At 41.3% G+C, this 17021-nt stretch overlaps 1 protein-coding gene across 1 annotated transcript; it reads right to left on the bottom strand.

Moving 5' to 3' along the window:
* Positions 1–2507: 2507 nt before the first annotated feature.
* LOC130879958 (ubiquitin carboxyl-terminal hydrolase 17-like protein B) lies at positions 2508–4040 on the bottom strand. Its single transcript, XM_057778771.1, has one exon. The coding sequence runs from the start codon at positions 4038–4040 to the stop codon at positions 2508–2510; it is 1533 nt and encodes a 510-aa protein (XP_057634754.1).
* Between the last annotated feature and the right edge of the window lie 12981 nt (positions 4041–17021).

Raw genomic sequence — 17021 nt, 5'->3', positions numbered from 1 at the left:
CCTGCAACTGATGGGAGAAGATGCAGAGACCCACAGTCAGACATTAGACAGAGCTCAGGGAATTTTGCAGAAGAGCAGAAGGAATGATTGTAGGAGGAAGATATTATCGCCCACAGAATCAACTAAGCAGGGCTCAAAGGGGGCAAACAGAGAGTGAAGCAGAATCAAGAAGCCTGCATGGGTGTGAGCTGCATATATGTTACCCCTGCATATATGCTATGGCTGTTTAGCTCTGTGATTTTTGAGAGACTCCTAACAGTGGGAGGGGGCTCTCTGACTCTTTTGCCTGACCTTGGGACCCTTCTCCTCCTACTGTGTTGCCTCATCCAAACTTGATATGAGGGTTTGACTTGGTCTTACTGTGTCTTGTTATGCACTGTTAGGTTGATATCCTTGGGAGGCGTGTTCTTTTCTGAAGTGAAATGGAGGAGGAGTGGATCTGGGGGAGAGGTGATGTATGAGAGTAACAGGGGAAAGAGGAAGGAGAAGAAACTCCAGCCTTAATGTATTGTATGATAGAAAAAGAGATAAGAAGGAAGGAAGGGAGGAAAGGAGGGAGGGAGGGAGGGAGGGAGGGAGGGAGGGAGGGAGGGAGGGAGGGAGGGAGGGAGGGAAAAAGCAACAAAGGTGACTTAAGTGAAATGCTGTCACTCTCACATCTGAATTTAATCAGTGAGCTCTTGATCTGACCTATTGAAAAGAAAAACTACCACCCTAATTAAAGTCAATTAAGCAAGCTTTATTTACTGTGCCTGGACTGACTCTACAATATGAGATTTGAGAATACAGTGAGGGTTAACATTTCAGGTCCTTTCCTAGGGAAAAATATAAAATGGGGATTTTGCAATATGAGAATTTTGCAGAATTTTACAGAAGCAGATAGCAGATTTAACTATTTGACAAACGATCTTGGCAGAACACCTGATGTTACTGGATAGAGAGCACTTGTGAATTAAACTTGAGTTTTGTAGCAAAAGAAACAAATTATTTTGACCTTATAACAAAATGGCTTTTTGCACTAATATGGAATCATGTTGGGCCAACAGGATGTATGTTTGTTCAAAAACAATGCTAAATTTATCCCTTCCTCCCACCTTCCATTCCTCCCTCCCTCCCTCTCTCCCTCCCTCCCTCCATCCCTCCCTCCCTTCCTTCCTTCCTTCTTTCTATTTTTCTTTTTTCTCTATGTAGCCTTTGCAGTCCTAGAACTAGCTCTGTAGCCCAGGCTGACCTGGAACTCACAGAGATCCTCCTGCCTCTGCCACTTAAGTGCTGCTGGATTAAAGGTGTGTGCCACCTAAAGTCTCTAACCACGCTTTTTAAGCAAAGTCTGATAAAGGCATCACACCTGAGGTCCAGCTTTCTCACACTGGTCCATCAAGCAGGTTCTCTGAGCTGGAGAATCCAGTGCCTACACTGGACAGGATGCTACTTTCAGGAGGCTAGCTGAAACCATACAGTGACCTCAGTCTCTTTTGTGTGGTGCAGTCAAGATCACTTGATCAAAGATGTTATCTAATCCCCACGGAGATTGTTGTTTGCTTTTAGAACGTCCACACACACACACACACACACAAAAAAAAAAATGACCGCTTTTAGAACGTCCACACAGAAAAAAAAAAAATGACCCTGAACATATATTCTGATTCCTGAGTAAGGAAGGGACCTCGCATTTGAGGCACTTTACCAGGCATATTAATATAGCAATTATACCTTCATACCCTAAACAAATTCTTTAATTATTGACAAAAACATTTTAAGAAGCCCCGAGGCCCCTGCTATGAAACTACTACGCGCGTGATTCAGTTACCCACCTAATCCCATCCTGTTGACACAATAACACTGGATTTCATTCCCTGTTGAAGAAATAAAACCAGATTTCTGTTTTTCTAGGTCTAAAGAGAGTAAATGCTTTGAAGAATCTTCAGTATTGATTTGCATCAAGGCCAAAAGGAAAAGACCAAGAAACGGTGTGAAGTAACAGGGTTTATTTCCTCAAGTACAATGAATAAAAGCCCCTCCAGTGTGTTCTATATAGCTGAGCCAAAGAAAGACCTTATAGGAAACAGCTAAAAAAAAGTACACTGAATAAAAAAGTCCCTCCGGTATCAGATACATAGCAAACCCTAAAGAAAGATTTTTACAAGAAATAGTTAAAGAAGGCAGTTTGGCCAGCACCTTGCAGGCTTAGCAGAAATCCTGCATCAAAGCCTGTGAGTGGTAAATTAGCCTCTGCCCTGATCAGAGTCCCTGAGTACTAGTAGAAGCCTCGGGAGATGTTCCCTAGGAACCCAGAAGCTTTCAGGAGTTTAATTCATATTAGGAACCTGGAAAATTAATTCCACATCCAGTCTTGCTAGAGACTCAGCAAGGCCAGGCAAGGGCACAGAGGAAGGGTGATAATTCACACTTCCTAGGGGCACAGATGCAAGTCTCTTGTTTCCAGGGACTCCTCAAGTTCACGGTGTGTCCACAGGAGCCAGGGTCAGCAATTGGAGTGAGCACTATTAAACAACCAGAGACCTCCACCTTTGCTTGTTCTTCTTGATTCTGGATCTTCCTCCCTGAGGGCCCACGTCTCTCTGAGCAGGCAGGAACCTGGCTGAAGTGCGACATGGGTAATTCTCCTTGTTGGGACCAATCGTGTCCCAGTGCCCTCTGTGTCTGGGCTGGTGAATAACAACCGCATCAGCTGGCAGAGTGGACTCAGTTTTCCTGAGGTTCAGCACAGGTTTCGGGTGGTTGTGTTCCAGAAGTGCTTTCCACTGGTCTAAGGATATTTCTTTGGCTGCAGCGCTCTCCACGGGCCTGTGTGGCTCTGCAGCTCCCACACAAGATCCTCTGTTGAGCTTTCTCTGTCGGTCTTGGCCAACTGTGCCTACCGGCCCAGTGACGCTGTCCTTTTCGAGTTCAGTCTCCCGAACGTAGAGAAGCACATAGGCTGGCTCACTCAGGACAGAAGTCACATCACACCTGGCGACTTTGGAGTCGTCCATCTTATACCACTTCCCATTGCCAGCTCTGACATAACAGAAGTAATGTCCACTGTGGCACGTCAAACCGGCATGGACCAGAACAGCATAGAGTACATAGACCAGTGGTCCTCCATTAGGCTGAGTCATGTATGGCCGCAGGTCAAGGGACTCAGGGTAGCTCACTTTTCTGTCGACTTTGTCGCCCGTGAAACCTGAGAAGCGATTCAAGACCAGCATGAGAACCTTCGGGGCAGTTTGAACCATCAGGGTCTTCGAAGCTGTCGTCTTCCCCTGGCAATGGTCACAGTGGTAGGCATTTTCTCCACACAGCACTTCGGCCTGCACTAAATCCTCCAAGGCTTGCTTCACACTCTGAGCCGCGTGGATATCCAGAGATATGTCCAGGAACGGGTTAAAGGAATCTGAGGTGCCCTGGCAGTGGAGACACTTGATCTGAGATCTCCATGAGCCTCCAAATATCGCGTGGATAGGGGTGCTGTTCTCAGTTGGGGCTCCTGAGTTCTTGCTCCCTCGAAGGCAGGATTCATGCATGGCATTCAAGGTGAACATCAGAAACTCGTGGGCATCCTCCTGCTTGTGCTTGTGGAAGGCGCCAGTCAGCTTCTTTGAAGGCTGCATGACCTCCCCGGAGTGGCAGAAACTCTGGGTCACATGAGCTTCCATGGCACACATTGAGCAGCCTCCCTGGTGACCGCAGCTCTGAGAGTGCTCCCGGGAGAGCATGTACTTGGCAAGAGGTGGCGTGTGCGTCAGACACTGCAAGGCTGCATTAAGGTAGCAACTGTTTCCAGTGTTCTGGAGACCCGCACCCACGCTGTGGAACCTCCCCCAACTCATTCTGGGCTTGGTCCTGGCAGTCAGCTCTGCTGCCACTAGTCCTTCATCTGGACGCAGGTCTGGGGCGGCAGGAGCTAACATGGCTAAAAGTGCTGAAGGATAAGAACACAAAGATACCTCAGGATCAACAGTGTTGGTCGAGGACGTAGGAGCTGGAAAGGCCTTGCTCTGAGATTCACCTTCTGAGAGCCACTGGGCTGCCTCCATGTCTCCAGATGCCACTTCCAAACACCGTGCTGGGGTCTTCTCAGGGAGAACAAAGGTGATGTGTTTCCTTCTGAAGAGCACTCCAAATGAGGAAGGCATCCAAAGGCTCAGCTTTTAAATTTCAATCCTCTGACCACACCCACTAATCCCTGCTGGATCAGCCAATCCCCTACAAGCCTCTAATTGCCTAGAGCAATTTAGGGTGTGGTTTATGCAAAGCAGTACTGGAATCTTATCTCTTTGGAGCCCATTTTCCTAGGTGTCTTAAGCTTGGGTTTTCCTTGTAACAAAACCATAAAACCTCAGCAGATAAAGCAAGGATGAATAGGCCTACTGTACAAGAGTCTCCTTCATGTTGTCAGTCCCACCAAATGCCAGTGTAGACTACAAACCCAAATTGGTTCTGGACCAATTGAGCAGGCTTTACATCTGTGCACAATAGAGCAGGACCAGGGGCGGTGCCGCCTACCTCACCCACCATCCGCATCTGTGTGTGTGTTTGGGGAGAGGGGGTGCTCAGGAGATCAGCAGCAAATTTTCTTTCCGGACTCCTTTTAGAGGGAAAAAGACTGTGGGTCTTCATGTAGCGCGAATTCTAATTGTTCTTAATAAAAACCAAAGTCAGATATTATGGGGTGAAAGGTGAGAGATAAGAGAAACATAGAGACCAGCCGATAGAAATACCTTTTAACTCTACTGTTGCTAAAGAGGCAATCCTGTATTCAGACTGCATCTCTGACTCTATCTCCAGACAGCATCTGTCTCTACCAGACCTCAGACTGCACTGAGCTCCTGTGTCTTTCTGCCTTAGATTCCACTCTCTGCCCAGCCATATCACTCCTATCTCCATCTCCCTAGTACTGGGATTAAAGGTGTGGTATCCCAAGTCCTGGCTGGGATCACCTTTGTTTGACCTCTGTTTCTCTTTTAGACAGATTCAATCTCCTGTGAATCTCTCTAATTCAATCAAGTGTGTCCTTGATCCAAATGCCTCTGTTTGCCAAGGATTAATCCTGGGATTAAAGGTGTGTGCCACCTCTCCCTGGACTTTGTGGTTTAGATCTGCACTCTGCTCTTCAGGCAAGCTTTATTCGTCAAAACACAAAGAAAATATCACTACATCTTCAGAGGCTCAAGAGATCATCAGCAATTTAACTTATTGTTTGATTGTTTGTTGCTGCTGCTTTTGGTGATTTCTTTTTGGCGTAGTTTTTTCAAGACATGATTTCTCTGTAGCTTTAGAGTCTGTCGTGGAACTCGCTCTTGTAGACTAGGCTGACCTCAAACTCACATAAATGTGCTTCTCTCTGTCTCCCAAATGATGGGATTAAAGGTGCATACCACCACCTCCTGGCACATCTTAACTTTCTAAACTCCTTTTATAAGGTAACGTCTGGGTGTCAGCAGAAGGAAATTTGCCAGCATAGGAACTTTGCTGGTAAAAGAAAAAGAATTAGCATTATGAGACTATTTAACAGGACACCTTGTGAGGGTTTTGTAATTTGAAATGGGACAATCAACTTCTGATCTGAATCTTTGGGGTATCAAAACATATCTCTAGTGACAGTGTCCTTTGCTTTACCGAAGCTCTCAGCCTCAGGAGGTCCCATTTATTCAATGAGGCCCTTATATGTCTGTGCTGCTGGGGTTGTACGTAAGAAGTGGTCTCCTGTGCCCATGTGTTGTAGAGTACTTCCCACTTTCTCTTCTATCAGGTTAACCACTTTGGAAAGCAGTGTGGCAGTTTCTCAGGAAATTCGGGATCAACCTACCCCTGGACCCAGCAATACCACTCTTGGGAATATACCCAAGAGATGCCCTATCATACAACAAAAATATATGCTCAACTATGTTCATAGCAGCATTGTTTGTAATAGCCAGAACCTGGAAACAACCTAGATGTCCATCAATGGAAGAATGGATGAAGAAAGTATGGAACATATACATATTAGAGTACTACTCAGCAGCAAAAAACAATGACTTCTTGAATTTTGCATGCAAATGGACGAAAATAAAAAACACTATCCTAAGTGAGGTAAGCCAGACCCAAAAAGAGGAACATGGGATGTACTCACTCATATTTGGTTTCTAGCCATAAGTAAAGGATATTGAGCCTATAATTCGTAATACTAGAGAAGCTAAATAAGAAGGTGAACACAAAGAAAAACATATAGGCATCCTCCTGAATATTAACCATCATCAGGCAATGAAAGGAGACAGAGACAGAGACCCACATTGGAGCACCAGACTGAAATCTCAAAGTCCATACCAGGAGCAGAAGGAGAGAGAGCACGAGCAAGGAAGTCAGGACCGTGAGGTGTGCACCCACACACTGAGACAATGGGGATCTTCTATCGGGAACTCACCAAGGCCAGCTGGCCTGGGTCTGAAAAGCACGGGATAAAACCGGACTCGCTGAACATAGCGGACAATGAGGACTACTGAGAACTCAAGAACAATGGCAATGGTTTTTTGATCTGACTGCACATACTGGCTTTGTGGGAACCTAGGCAATTTGGATGCTCACCTTACTAGACTTGGATGGAGGTGGGTGGTCCTTGGACTTCCCACGGGTCAGGGAAACCAGATTGCTCTTAGGGCTGACAAGGGAGGGGGACTTGATTGGGGGAGAGGGAGGGAAATGGGAGGCGGTGGCGGGGAGGAGGCAGAAATCTTTAATAAACAAACAAACAAACAAACAAATAAATAAATAAGAAAGAGAAAAAACATATCTCTAAAACATGGAAACCTTGGGAGAGGGTTAAAGGGGAGAGGAAAGGCAGGGAGGAGAACAGAGAAAAATGTAGAGCTCAATAAAAATCAATTTTAAAAAACAAAAATATCCAGGTCTTTCATCCAGACCTAATCTGGGCAAAAGGTTCTGCTAGTAGCCTATCTCAGGACAGGGAAGAAGGCAGCTCTTGCTCTTTGCCTGCTTGCTCTTGACTTGATAGCAAGTTCATTTATTCAGTGGCAATAGAGCCCACTTCTTCGAGATTCCGGCACATGTTGAAAACCAGCTAAGAAGTTCAGTCTTCTGTCCTGGGCAACTACTGCATTTTGGACTTTCCACGTGTGCCATCTATTGTTGGCTAAGCCAATATTCAGAGTATCCGTCACTCTAGAGAACCCTGACTAAAACTGCTGAACACTTTGTTCACCCCTTTTACTCAATCATTCAGGTTCTCATCCTCTACACCCAAGGTCTTTTGACCTAATGGCTTCTTTGTTAACAATCTGTGATTTAGATACTCATGGACCATGGTGAACACACACTTTTTAAAGTAAAAGCATGCTTTAGTGTATCTGGATTTATGTTAAAGACTTTGATTTACTTGGACTTGAGTTTTGTGCATGGTGAAAATTATTAATCAATTTGCATTCTTCTACATGCCTATACTCTGTTATACTAGCACTATCTGTTGAAGATGCTTTCTTTTTCCCATTGTAATATCTTTGGCTTCCGTGTTGAAAATCAGCTCTCCTTAGGTGTGTGGATTTACATCTGGTTCTTTGATCTGAATTTATTATTCCACTCTCTATTTTCCACCAGTATCATGTGGTTTTTATTACTATGGCTCTGGAGTAGAGCTTGAAATCAGGGATGGCGATACCTCCAGGAGTTCGTTTATTGTACAGGATAGCTATCTTGGATTTTTGTTTTTCCGTAGGAAGTTGAGTGTTTTTTCAAGGTCTGTAAAGAGTCGTATTGCATTTTGATTGCGTAGAATCTTTATATTGCTTTTGGTAAGATGGTCATTTTTACTATGTTAAGCCTACCAATTTATGAGCACAGAATATCTTCCTATCTTCTGATATCTTCTTCAATTTCTTTTTTAAAGACATGAAATTCTTTTCATACAGGTGTTTTGCTTGCTTAGTTAGAGTTACACTGAGATATTTTATATTATTTGAGGCTATTGTATGTAGAGTTGATGTTTTTATTTCTCTCTCAGCTCATCTATCATTGGAATTTAGAAGGGTACTTTTTTTAATTAATCTGTATCAAGACATATGACTAAAGGTGTTTATCAGCTGTAGGAATTCCCTGGTAGAAATTTTGGGGACCCTTATGTATAATATCATCTGCAAATAATGATATTTTGACTTTTTCCTTTACAGTTTATATCCCCTTGATTTCCTTTTATTGTCTTATTGGTCTAGGTAGAACTTCAAGTATATATTAAATAGGTATGGAGATAGTAGACAACCTTGACTTCTTCCTGATTTTAGTAGAACTGCTTTGAGTCTCTCCCCATTTAACTTAGTGTTGGGAATCTGCTTGCTATATATAGCTTTTATTATGTTGAGATATATCCCTTGTATCCTTGATCTCACTAAGACTTTTATCATGAAGGGTTGTTGGATTTTGTCAAATGTTTTCTTTAGCATCTATGGAGATTATTTTCAGCTTTTTTTTTCAATTTGTTTATATGATGGATTCCATTGACAGATTATCATATGTTGATACATCCCTGTATCTTTGGGACAAAACCTGCTTGGTCATGGTTGATTACCTTTGTAATGTGTTCTTGGATTTGGGCTGTCAGTATTATATTGAGTATTTTTGTATCTATGTTTATGAGTAAAATTGATCTGTAATTCTCTCTCTCTCTCTCTCTCTCTCTCTCTCTCTCTCTGTTTGGTTTTTGTGTGGTTTGGGTATCAGGGGGACTGGGGACTCATCAAAAGAATTTGGCAATGTTACTTCTGTTTTTATTTTGTGGAATAGTTTGAAGAATATTGGTATTAGCTCTTTTATCAATGCCTTATAGAATTCTGCACTAACTTGGTCTGGCCATGAGGTTTCTTTGTTTGTTTGTTTTTTGGTTTGGAGACTTTTAATGACTGTTTCTATTTCCTTGAGGGGTGTAGGTTTACCTAAATTGTTTATCTTGTCCTGATTTAACTTAGGTGAGTGGTATATATCATGAAACTTGCCTATTTTTTTTTAAATTTTGAAGTATGACCTAATGATTCTCTGTAGTTCCTCGGAGTCTACTGTTAATGTTTCCACTTCCCTTTCTGACTTTGTTAACTTGGATATTCTCTCTCTGCCTTTCAGTTAGTTTGAAAAAGTAACTCTCTGTTTCACTGATTCTTTGTATTGTTTGTTGTTGTTGTTGTTTCTTTCTTATGGATTTTAATCCTCAGTTTGTTTGGTTTTTTTCCTGCTATCTGTTCCTCCTACGTGTGTCTGCTTCTATTTGTTCTAGAGCTTTCAGGCATGCTGTTAAGACACTAGAATGAGATCTCTGCAAATTCTTCATGGAAGCCCTTTGTGCTATGTACTTTTCCTCTTAACACTGCTTTCATTGTGTCCTGTACATTTGTTTGTTGTGGATTCATTTCCATTTAATTCTAGAATGTTTTTAACTTCTTTCTTATTTCTTCCTTGACCACGGGTAACTTAGTAGTGAGTTGTTCAGTTTTCATGAGTTACTTTCTGTTGTTGAAATCTAACCTTAATTCATGGTGATCTAATAAAATACAAAAAAATATTTCAGTATTTTTTATATCTGTTGAAACTTGTTTTGTGGCCAATATATGGGCTATTTTGGAGAAGGTTCCATTTAGTGCTGAGGAAAAGGTATCTTTTTTTGTGTTTGAGTGAAATGTTCTGTAGATATCTGTTAGGTCCACTTGATTCATAACATCTGTTAGTTCTATTATTTCTCTGTTTACTTTCTGTTATGTGTAATTTAAGTCTTGGTAAGTTTCTTTTACAAATGTGGGTATCATTACATTCAAGGCATAGATTACAGAACTGAGATATCATCTTGGTTAATTTTTTCCTTTGATGGATATGAAAAGCTTTTCTCCATTTTTTTTTATTAGTTTGGGTTGGAATTCTAGTTTTTTGATATTGGGATAGCTACAGCAGATTACTTCTTAGGTCTAATTGATTGGAAAATCTTTTTCCAACCCTTTACTATGAGGTAATGTCTATCTTTGATGTTGAACTGTGTTTCTTATATGCAATAAAATGTTGGATCCTGTTTTTGTATCTAATCCATTAGCTTGTGACTCTTTACTGGAGAATTGAGTTCATTGACATTGAGGGATATTAAGGAGAAATGATTGTTAACTTTTGTTATTTTATTATTGGCGGTGGTAGTTTTTGTGTGTTTTCTGTTTCGAATTCTGCTGGTAGAAAATTTTCTATTGCCCATGCTTTTGTGGGTATAGTTAGATTCCTTGGGTTGGAGATTTTATTCTAGTACATTCTGTAGGACTGGGTTTGTGGATAGATAATGTTTAAATTTGACCTTGTCATAAAATATCATGTTTTCTCCATCTATGGTGATTGACAGTTTATTTGAGTTTAGTAGTTTGGGCTGACATTTGTGGTCGCTTATGTCAACAAGACATCAGTCCAGAATCTTCTGGATTTTAAGGTCTCTGTTGAGAAGTCAGGGTGTTTGTGCCTTGCCAGTTTTAATCTTCTTTCTTTATTCTATATGTTTAGTGTTTGGGTCATTATATAATGGAGGGATTTTCTTTTCTGATCCAATCTATTTGGCATTCTGTAAGTTTTTTGTACCTTTAAAGGCATATTCTTATTTAGGCTAGAATTTTTTTATACTCTTGTTAAATATATTTTCTGGTGTTTTGAGCTGAATTTATTCTCCTATTCCTATTATTCTTAGGTTTTGTCTTTTCATTATGCCCCAAATTTTCTGTATGTTTAGTGTCAAGAATTTTAGATTCAGCATTTTGTTTTGTTTGTTTTTGTTTTTTACCAATGAATCTATTTCCTCTATTGTGTCTTCAATGCCTGAGATTTTCCCTTCCATCTCTTGCATTCTGTTGGTGATGTATTCCTGTGGTGTGATGTGTTCTTGTTCAATTACGCAGATTTCCCATTTCCAGGATTCCTTCCATTTGTTTGTTTTTTTTCTTGATTATCTTTTAGGGATGTATTAATTTCTTCCATTTTTCTTTTGTCTTTTCCTCAAATTCCTCATATCCTCTTTAAGGACCTCTATCATAATCATAAAGCAATGTTTAAGGTCATTTTCTCATGCTTCAGCTGTGTTGGATGGTTTTTGTCTTGCTGTTGTAAGATACTGGGCTCTGGTGATGACATACTGTCTTTTCTGTTATTGACTGTGTTCTTAAATTGGCATTTAGGCATCTGGATTTGGGATGATTTTAGGTCTAGGTGTCAATTCCTGCATTTGTCTTTGTTAAACAGGTTCTTTGTTCCTTGGTTTCTTTCTTCTTTCTGGTCTTCTTGCCTAAATGGCCAAGAATTATGGTGACAAGCATGTCTTCAGGTTCAGGAGGGTATTCCCTCTGAGGTAGAGAGGCTATTGGTCCCAGATCCATAGGATTGAAGTCCTCTTCTAAAGTTGTAGACCAGATGTGGGGGTGCAGAGTGGGGTCCTTGGATTTGATCTTGCCTCTAGGTTCCCTAGAACAAAGTAGTAGGCCAGAATATGAAACCCAGGGGTGGGGATACAGTCTGGGACTGTTCAACAGCCTTAAAGGGGTTTAGTGTGTGAAGGGAAGTATCTTTCCTGGAACCCTAGAACTGTGTGGTCTTTGGTATAGCTGCCAGGAGGCTTTGCATCCTAGTGTTGAGGCCAGAGGATCTTTGGCTTCTATTATTTATTATAATTTTGGAAATCATACCCATTGTATACTCAATGACTTATAGCTTAACATCATGTAGTCTTCTGAATGTAATGCTTTTACTTAATCATTCACATATTGATAAATGTTTAACTTAGAGCAATTATAAGTATAGCTTCAATGAATATCTACAATAAATTTTTGCATGATAGATTTTTGTATTTTCTTATAAATAACTTGGAATTGATTGGTTTAGTCATATCACATGCCAATGGGGAAATTTTGTGAAAATAAGCTTTTTACAATATCTTTCTCTTATTTTTAATTACTTCATATGATGTACTAGGATTCTAGTTTCTCTTTATATTTTCTAATATTTGGTAAGACTAATAATTTTAATTTTAGACATTTTAATAGATGTAAAATGCCATTTAATTATAATTTCAGCTTGTATTATCCTGGTGAGTTTTCATGTGTTTATTTGTGACTCATCTCTTTATGAAGCAACTTTTTGAAAATTGTCAAAATTTTCAAATTTTGGATGTTTGTTTTTTATTGGTCACTTATAAAAAGGTTTTGCACAATTGAATTTCAAATATATTGTCTGATAAGAGTTCAAAGTCTCTTGCTCCAGTGTTGGGTTATTGTTTTCATTATCATTTTCTTAGTGTCATATTGTAATAAAGAAAAATTTAAATATTTTAATTAATCAATATCAGAGTCAGGATTATGAAGTAGAGAAGATGGGTGAAGAGTTTGCTCAGTTGTCTCTCATCAATGCTTAGTGAATCCTTGGTCCATCCTCTAATTATTATGTGCTCTAGAGACAGACACAGCATCTGGAAGAAATCCTTTGTGTTTGGAAGGGGTTTTAAACTTTTGTCTTCTAAAGGGTCTTCAAAAGATGCAGTTTTTGTTTTGTAGCAAGCAAAATTAAAAGATTTTGGTAAGCATTTAGACTGGCTTAGCTGAAAAGATAATGAATTTTATTCTGCCTGACAGGCTCTCTGGGGGTTACACCTAGAGAGTTTTCTTTTCTTATTTTTCTATTTTATTTCTTTGTATTTAGTGCTGTATCCCTATTTCTCCATTGTATTCTTTTTTTTTTGTCATCTGGGAGAATTCCTCTATGCTTGGACTTCTTTGAAATTCGTCTCACACCACTAACTAACTGTGCTTTCTCATGGCCCTAAATCATATCTGCCCTCAAGGTAACCAAGGTAACCCAAACACCATTCTTCAAGATTCCACCCCCAGGGTTTGTTCCAATACTGAATGACTGACTTCATGTTATCAAGAATAGCCTGCCTTTCTTTCCTATCTAAAATGCACCAGGGGTTTCTCATTCTGGCTAGCCTCTCCATAAATGGTAACTCATGCCATTCCATACATTTTCCTTCATAATTTACCCATATTCTACCAAATCTCCTATCATGGGCTCTTTCTGTTCTAGGGTATCTATAAATTCCCCTAGAGAGCGAGCTGGAGTTTTAATCATAACATTAATGGCCTGAATCAAAGGAGGGAACTAACGCATCAGTTCCTCCGTATTCAAGGAGCTGTTGGAAATGCTTCCTGGTTCCTTGAACAGATTAAGTTTTTGTAAAGAGAAAAATAGAACAGAAGCAGAGTCAATGCAAGAAACCATCGCCAGGAACAAAGTGAACGAGATCGTTGAGGCTGATCAGGCACCTCAACTCGAGCAGACTGCCAGGGAACCGCCGGGGGCCAAGCTCCAGGAAGCACGAGCCCCTCATTTTGAGACGGCCACCACCTGAGAGGCATTTTGTCACACAGGCGGGACAGCCGTGGATGTGGCACAAACAAGATTGCTGGGCAAAAGTTGGGAGCATGGAGGTGAGGTAGGAGTGGGGTAGGGGTTGGAAGAAGGGGAAAGGGGGAGAGAGAAGAGAGAAAGGAAAGACTGGAGTGAGCTTTGCAGAGTGGGAAGGTGGAGATGGAGGAAGGGCGGATATAGGAGCAGGGAAGAAGATATCTACATTAAGGGAGCCATTCCAAGGTGTCAATGGGGATGTCCCCAGCTAGGTCCTTGGGCAGCAGAGGAGAGGGTGCCTGAACTGGTCTTGCCCCACTGTCACACTGATGATTATCTCAAATATCACCATAAAATCTTCTTCTAGTGATGGAGGGAGATAGAGACAGAGACCCTCATCAGAACAACAGACTGAGCTCCTAAGGTCCAGTTGAAGAGTAGAAGGAGGAAGAAGATGAGCAAGGGAGTTAGGACCATGAGGGGTTGGTCCACCCACTGAGACATTGTGCCTGTTCTAATGGGAGCTCATCAAATCCAGCTGGACCGGGACTGAATGAGCATGCAATCAAACTGGACTCTGAATGTGGCTGAAAATGGGGGCTGACTGAGAAGTCATTGATAAAGGCACTGGGATTTGTTTATACTGCATGTAACGGCTTTTCTGGAGCCTAGTCTATTTGGATGCAAAGCTTTCTAGGCCTGGATGTAGGGGGGAGGGCCTTGGACTTCCCACAGGGCAGGGTTCCCTGCCTTTCTTAAGGAGGGAGGGGAAGGGAGATGGGGGAGTGGGGGAGCTGGAGGGGAATGGGAGGAGGGGAGGAAGTGTAAATTTTTGAATGGAAAAATAAAATAAAATAAACCAAAATACACACACACATACACGCATATGTGTATATGAACATATACATAATATAGTAGCTTCCCAACTTTACTAAGCATATTAATGAAGGAGCTATACCCTCAAAAAATGTTTAATTCCCAAATATTTTCTCTTTTATAGTTCAGGACTATGGCCACACCCAGTGCAAATGCCTATGCAAATCAGGTATGGTTTATGCAAAACAACTCTGAAGTTGGAACTACATGGGATTCATTTACCTGAAGGCATATCCATTTCCCAAGGTGTCTTAAGCTTGGGTTTTCATTGTAACAGAAATGTAAAAACATATCAGATAAAGAAAGAATGAGTAGACCTGTCATTAGAAGACTTTGCTTCTATCTTTGGCATGACTTCAGATGAGGGACTGTGGAATTCAACCCTGGTTTACTAGATATCAGAATAGGAAATCAAAGTGCCCAGAGGCAGCATTCCTTTCAGGAGGATATTTTTTTTTGTCAAGATTATTGGGTACATACTGGTTTAAGCCCTTAGGATCTTATCATCTCTACACTCAAGACCGCTTGACTTATGGCTTCCATTTGCTAACATTTTGTAATTTAGATATATGAATATAATGATGAACACATACATTCTTAAAATAAAAACATGCTCACATCTATGATATACTGTATTTATCCTATTGAGTTTATGGTCAAATTGGAGAATATTTGCCCATTTTGACCACAGTTTAAGTCTACTGTTTTTCCTAATACACACTCAGGAAACAGAGGCAGAAAGATTTCTATCTGTTCTCTGCAAGCCTGGCCCACATAAAGAGTTCAGGCCTAGCCAGGGATATCTGGTGAGACCCTATGTGTGAGAGAGGAGGGAGAGAAAGAAGGAGAGTAGGGTAAGGGTATGGGTGAGTAGGAAGTAAAGATGGGCAGGGAGAAGAGAAGAAAAGAAAGATTGGGAAGAGTAGGGGACGTGGAGGTAGAGATCAGGGGAGTAGGTATGGGAAAGGATTGATGTAAAAATGGAAGAGGGTAGGCAGGGGAGAGGGAAGGGGAGAGGCAGGGTGAGTGGGATGAGGACAAGGTAATGGGGAATCTATGTCAGTCAATGTTCTTTAAGAGGTGGGACCAGGTTAGGGAATGATCATTGGGTACCGGGTGAAAAACGCTGGGCCACCCAAGGTTCACTTTCTCTCTGTACTACACAGTTGAGCTTGGACTTCTTGTTCTTGTTTTGTGTGTTTGCCCCTTATAATAATAATAAAGAAAAATATAATTTGTTTATCTTAGAATTAGCCTGGTATTTTTTGACCCTTATTATTTCAACAGTTGGCACCAAATCATTCAGCTTGGGTCCCCCATGGCTTCAGCCAGCCACCACCAGGCTTGTCATGGTGAATTTGGGCATTTGGGTAGCATCCCTGAGTGTCAGCCCTGAGTAGCCATTCTGTAAAAGCCTCTGGTCTAGGCAGCATCTTGGAGCTGCTTAGGGGGTCCCCAAACACCTGCGCCACCATTGAATTACATGACTGACTGCGGCAGGGTGGCTTGTAAATCCAGCTTTCCTGGCACACCACAGAAACTCAGGCGGGGTGTGGGCTTTCCCGGGGATCTTTGTTGACATTGCTGCCTTGCCATCCCTGCATGCTGCTGACTAGTCAGGGATCTCTGTGGAAGGCACAGTCTGTGATATACACTGAATAACTGCTTTTAATTTGGGCATATTTTTCAGTATCTAATATGCTAAAACCTATTTGAACTGATCCAGTAATGGTTATTGCACCTACTCTGACTCATTACAGGTGAGATGTATAGGATGTATAATTATCAAACTTATAATTTATGAGGTCAAGATGGCAGATAATTTAACAATACAAGAGTTCTACAAAGGGATTAGCTTTGTCCTTCATATTTTCTCTTTAAAACGTGGGTTTTAAACATGGTAGAATAGGACTTCCGAGAAGGGCTTGTAGACAAGGAATGTCTAGGAATAGTAGCTCCTCTGGTAATGATGAGAATAGAAGGACTCACCCTTCAGGTGTATGCAGCAGGTATGGCAACGGTCAGCATTGGACCAATGAATGTAGGTCAACAAAAGACAGACAAGGCAACCTGATACCATTGGAAAACTCCTTGTGGGGGTGCTCTTGCAGGCTCCTATGTTGAACATAACAATCACTTCCAGTTACTGTAGAGAACATGTCTCACCAGGAAAATTAAAAATCCAGTACCTACAGTAAAAAAAAAACATGCTGGTCTGGGTGATGGAATAGACATGGAGGATGCAGCCCTGCCTTTAAATTGGTTAACTGAAAAACAAATATGGGTTAAACAGTGTCCTCTAACAGAAGAAAACTTGCAGGCTTTAGAATAGCTAGTACAGGAGCAACTAGATGCTCACCATATTGAAGACTCTACCAGCCCTTGGAATTGTTCTGTATTTGTTGTTGAAAAGAAATCTGGAAAATGGAGAATGGTGACAGTGTTGAGGGAGTTCCTTCAGCCAATAGCCACTGAGATACCAGCCCACTGGGGCGTGGTCTCTCTCCCTTTAAAAAAGCGGCCACTTCCCTCCGCTTGCTCTCTGACTTCCGGCTCTGCTTCCGGCAACTAGGTTCCCTTCCTGATTGAGCAGAGGGCTGTTGTCTGTGACGGTGATCTGTAAGTTTTCCCCCTTAAATAAATAACCATTCTATTAATCATAATTCCAAACTGTTATGGGATTGTTTGTGACTTATGCATTCATAACAGATCTTAGAGCTGCAAGGTTATTCAATCTATGGGCGCTCTAAAAT

The sequence above is a fragment of the Chionomys nivalis genome, chromosome 8 (assembly GCF_950005125.1).
Source record: "Chionomys nivalis chromosome 8, mChiNiv1.1, whole genome shotgun sequence".
In the NCBI taxonomy this organism is placed as follows: domain Eukaryota; kingdom Metazoa; phylum Chordata; class Mammalia; order Rodentia; family Cricetidae; genus Chionomys; species Chionomys nivalis.
The sequence above is the reverse complement of the archived record's forward strand: the minus strand, read 5'-3'. Positions and strand labels throughout refer to the sequence as shown.

Bases quoted from the DNA above. Each gene is read 5' to 3' on its own strand.
- LOC130879958 (XM_057778771.1), bottom strand. From the start codon at position 4,040: ATGGAGGCAGCCCAGTGGCTCTCAGAAGGTGAATCTCAGAGCAAGGCC.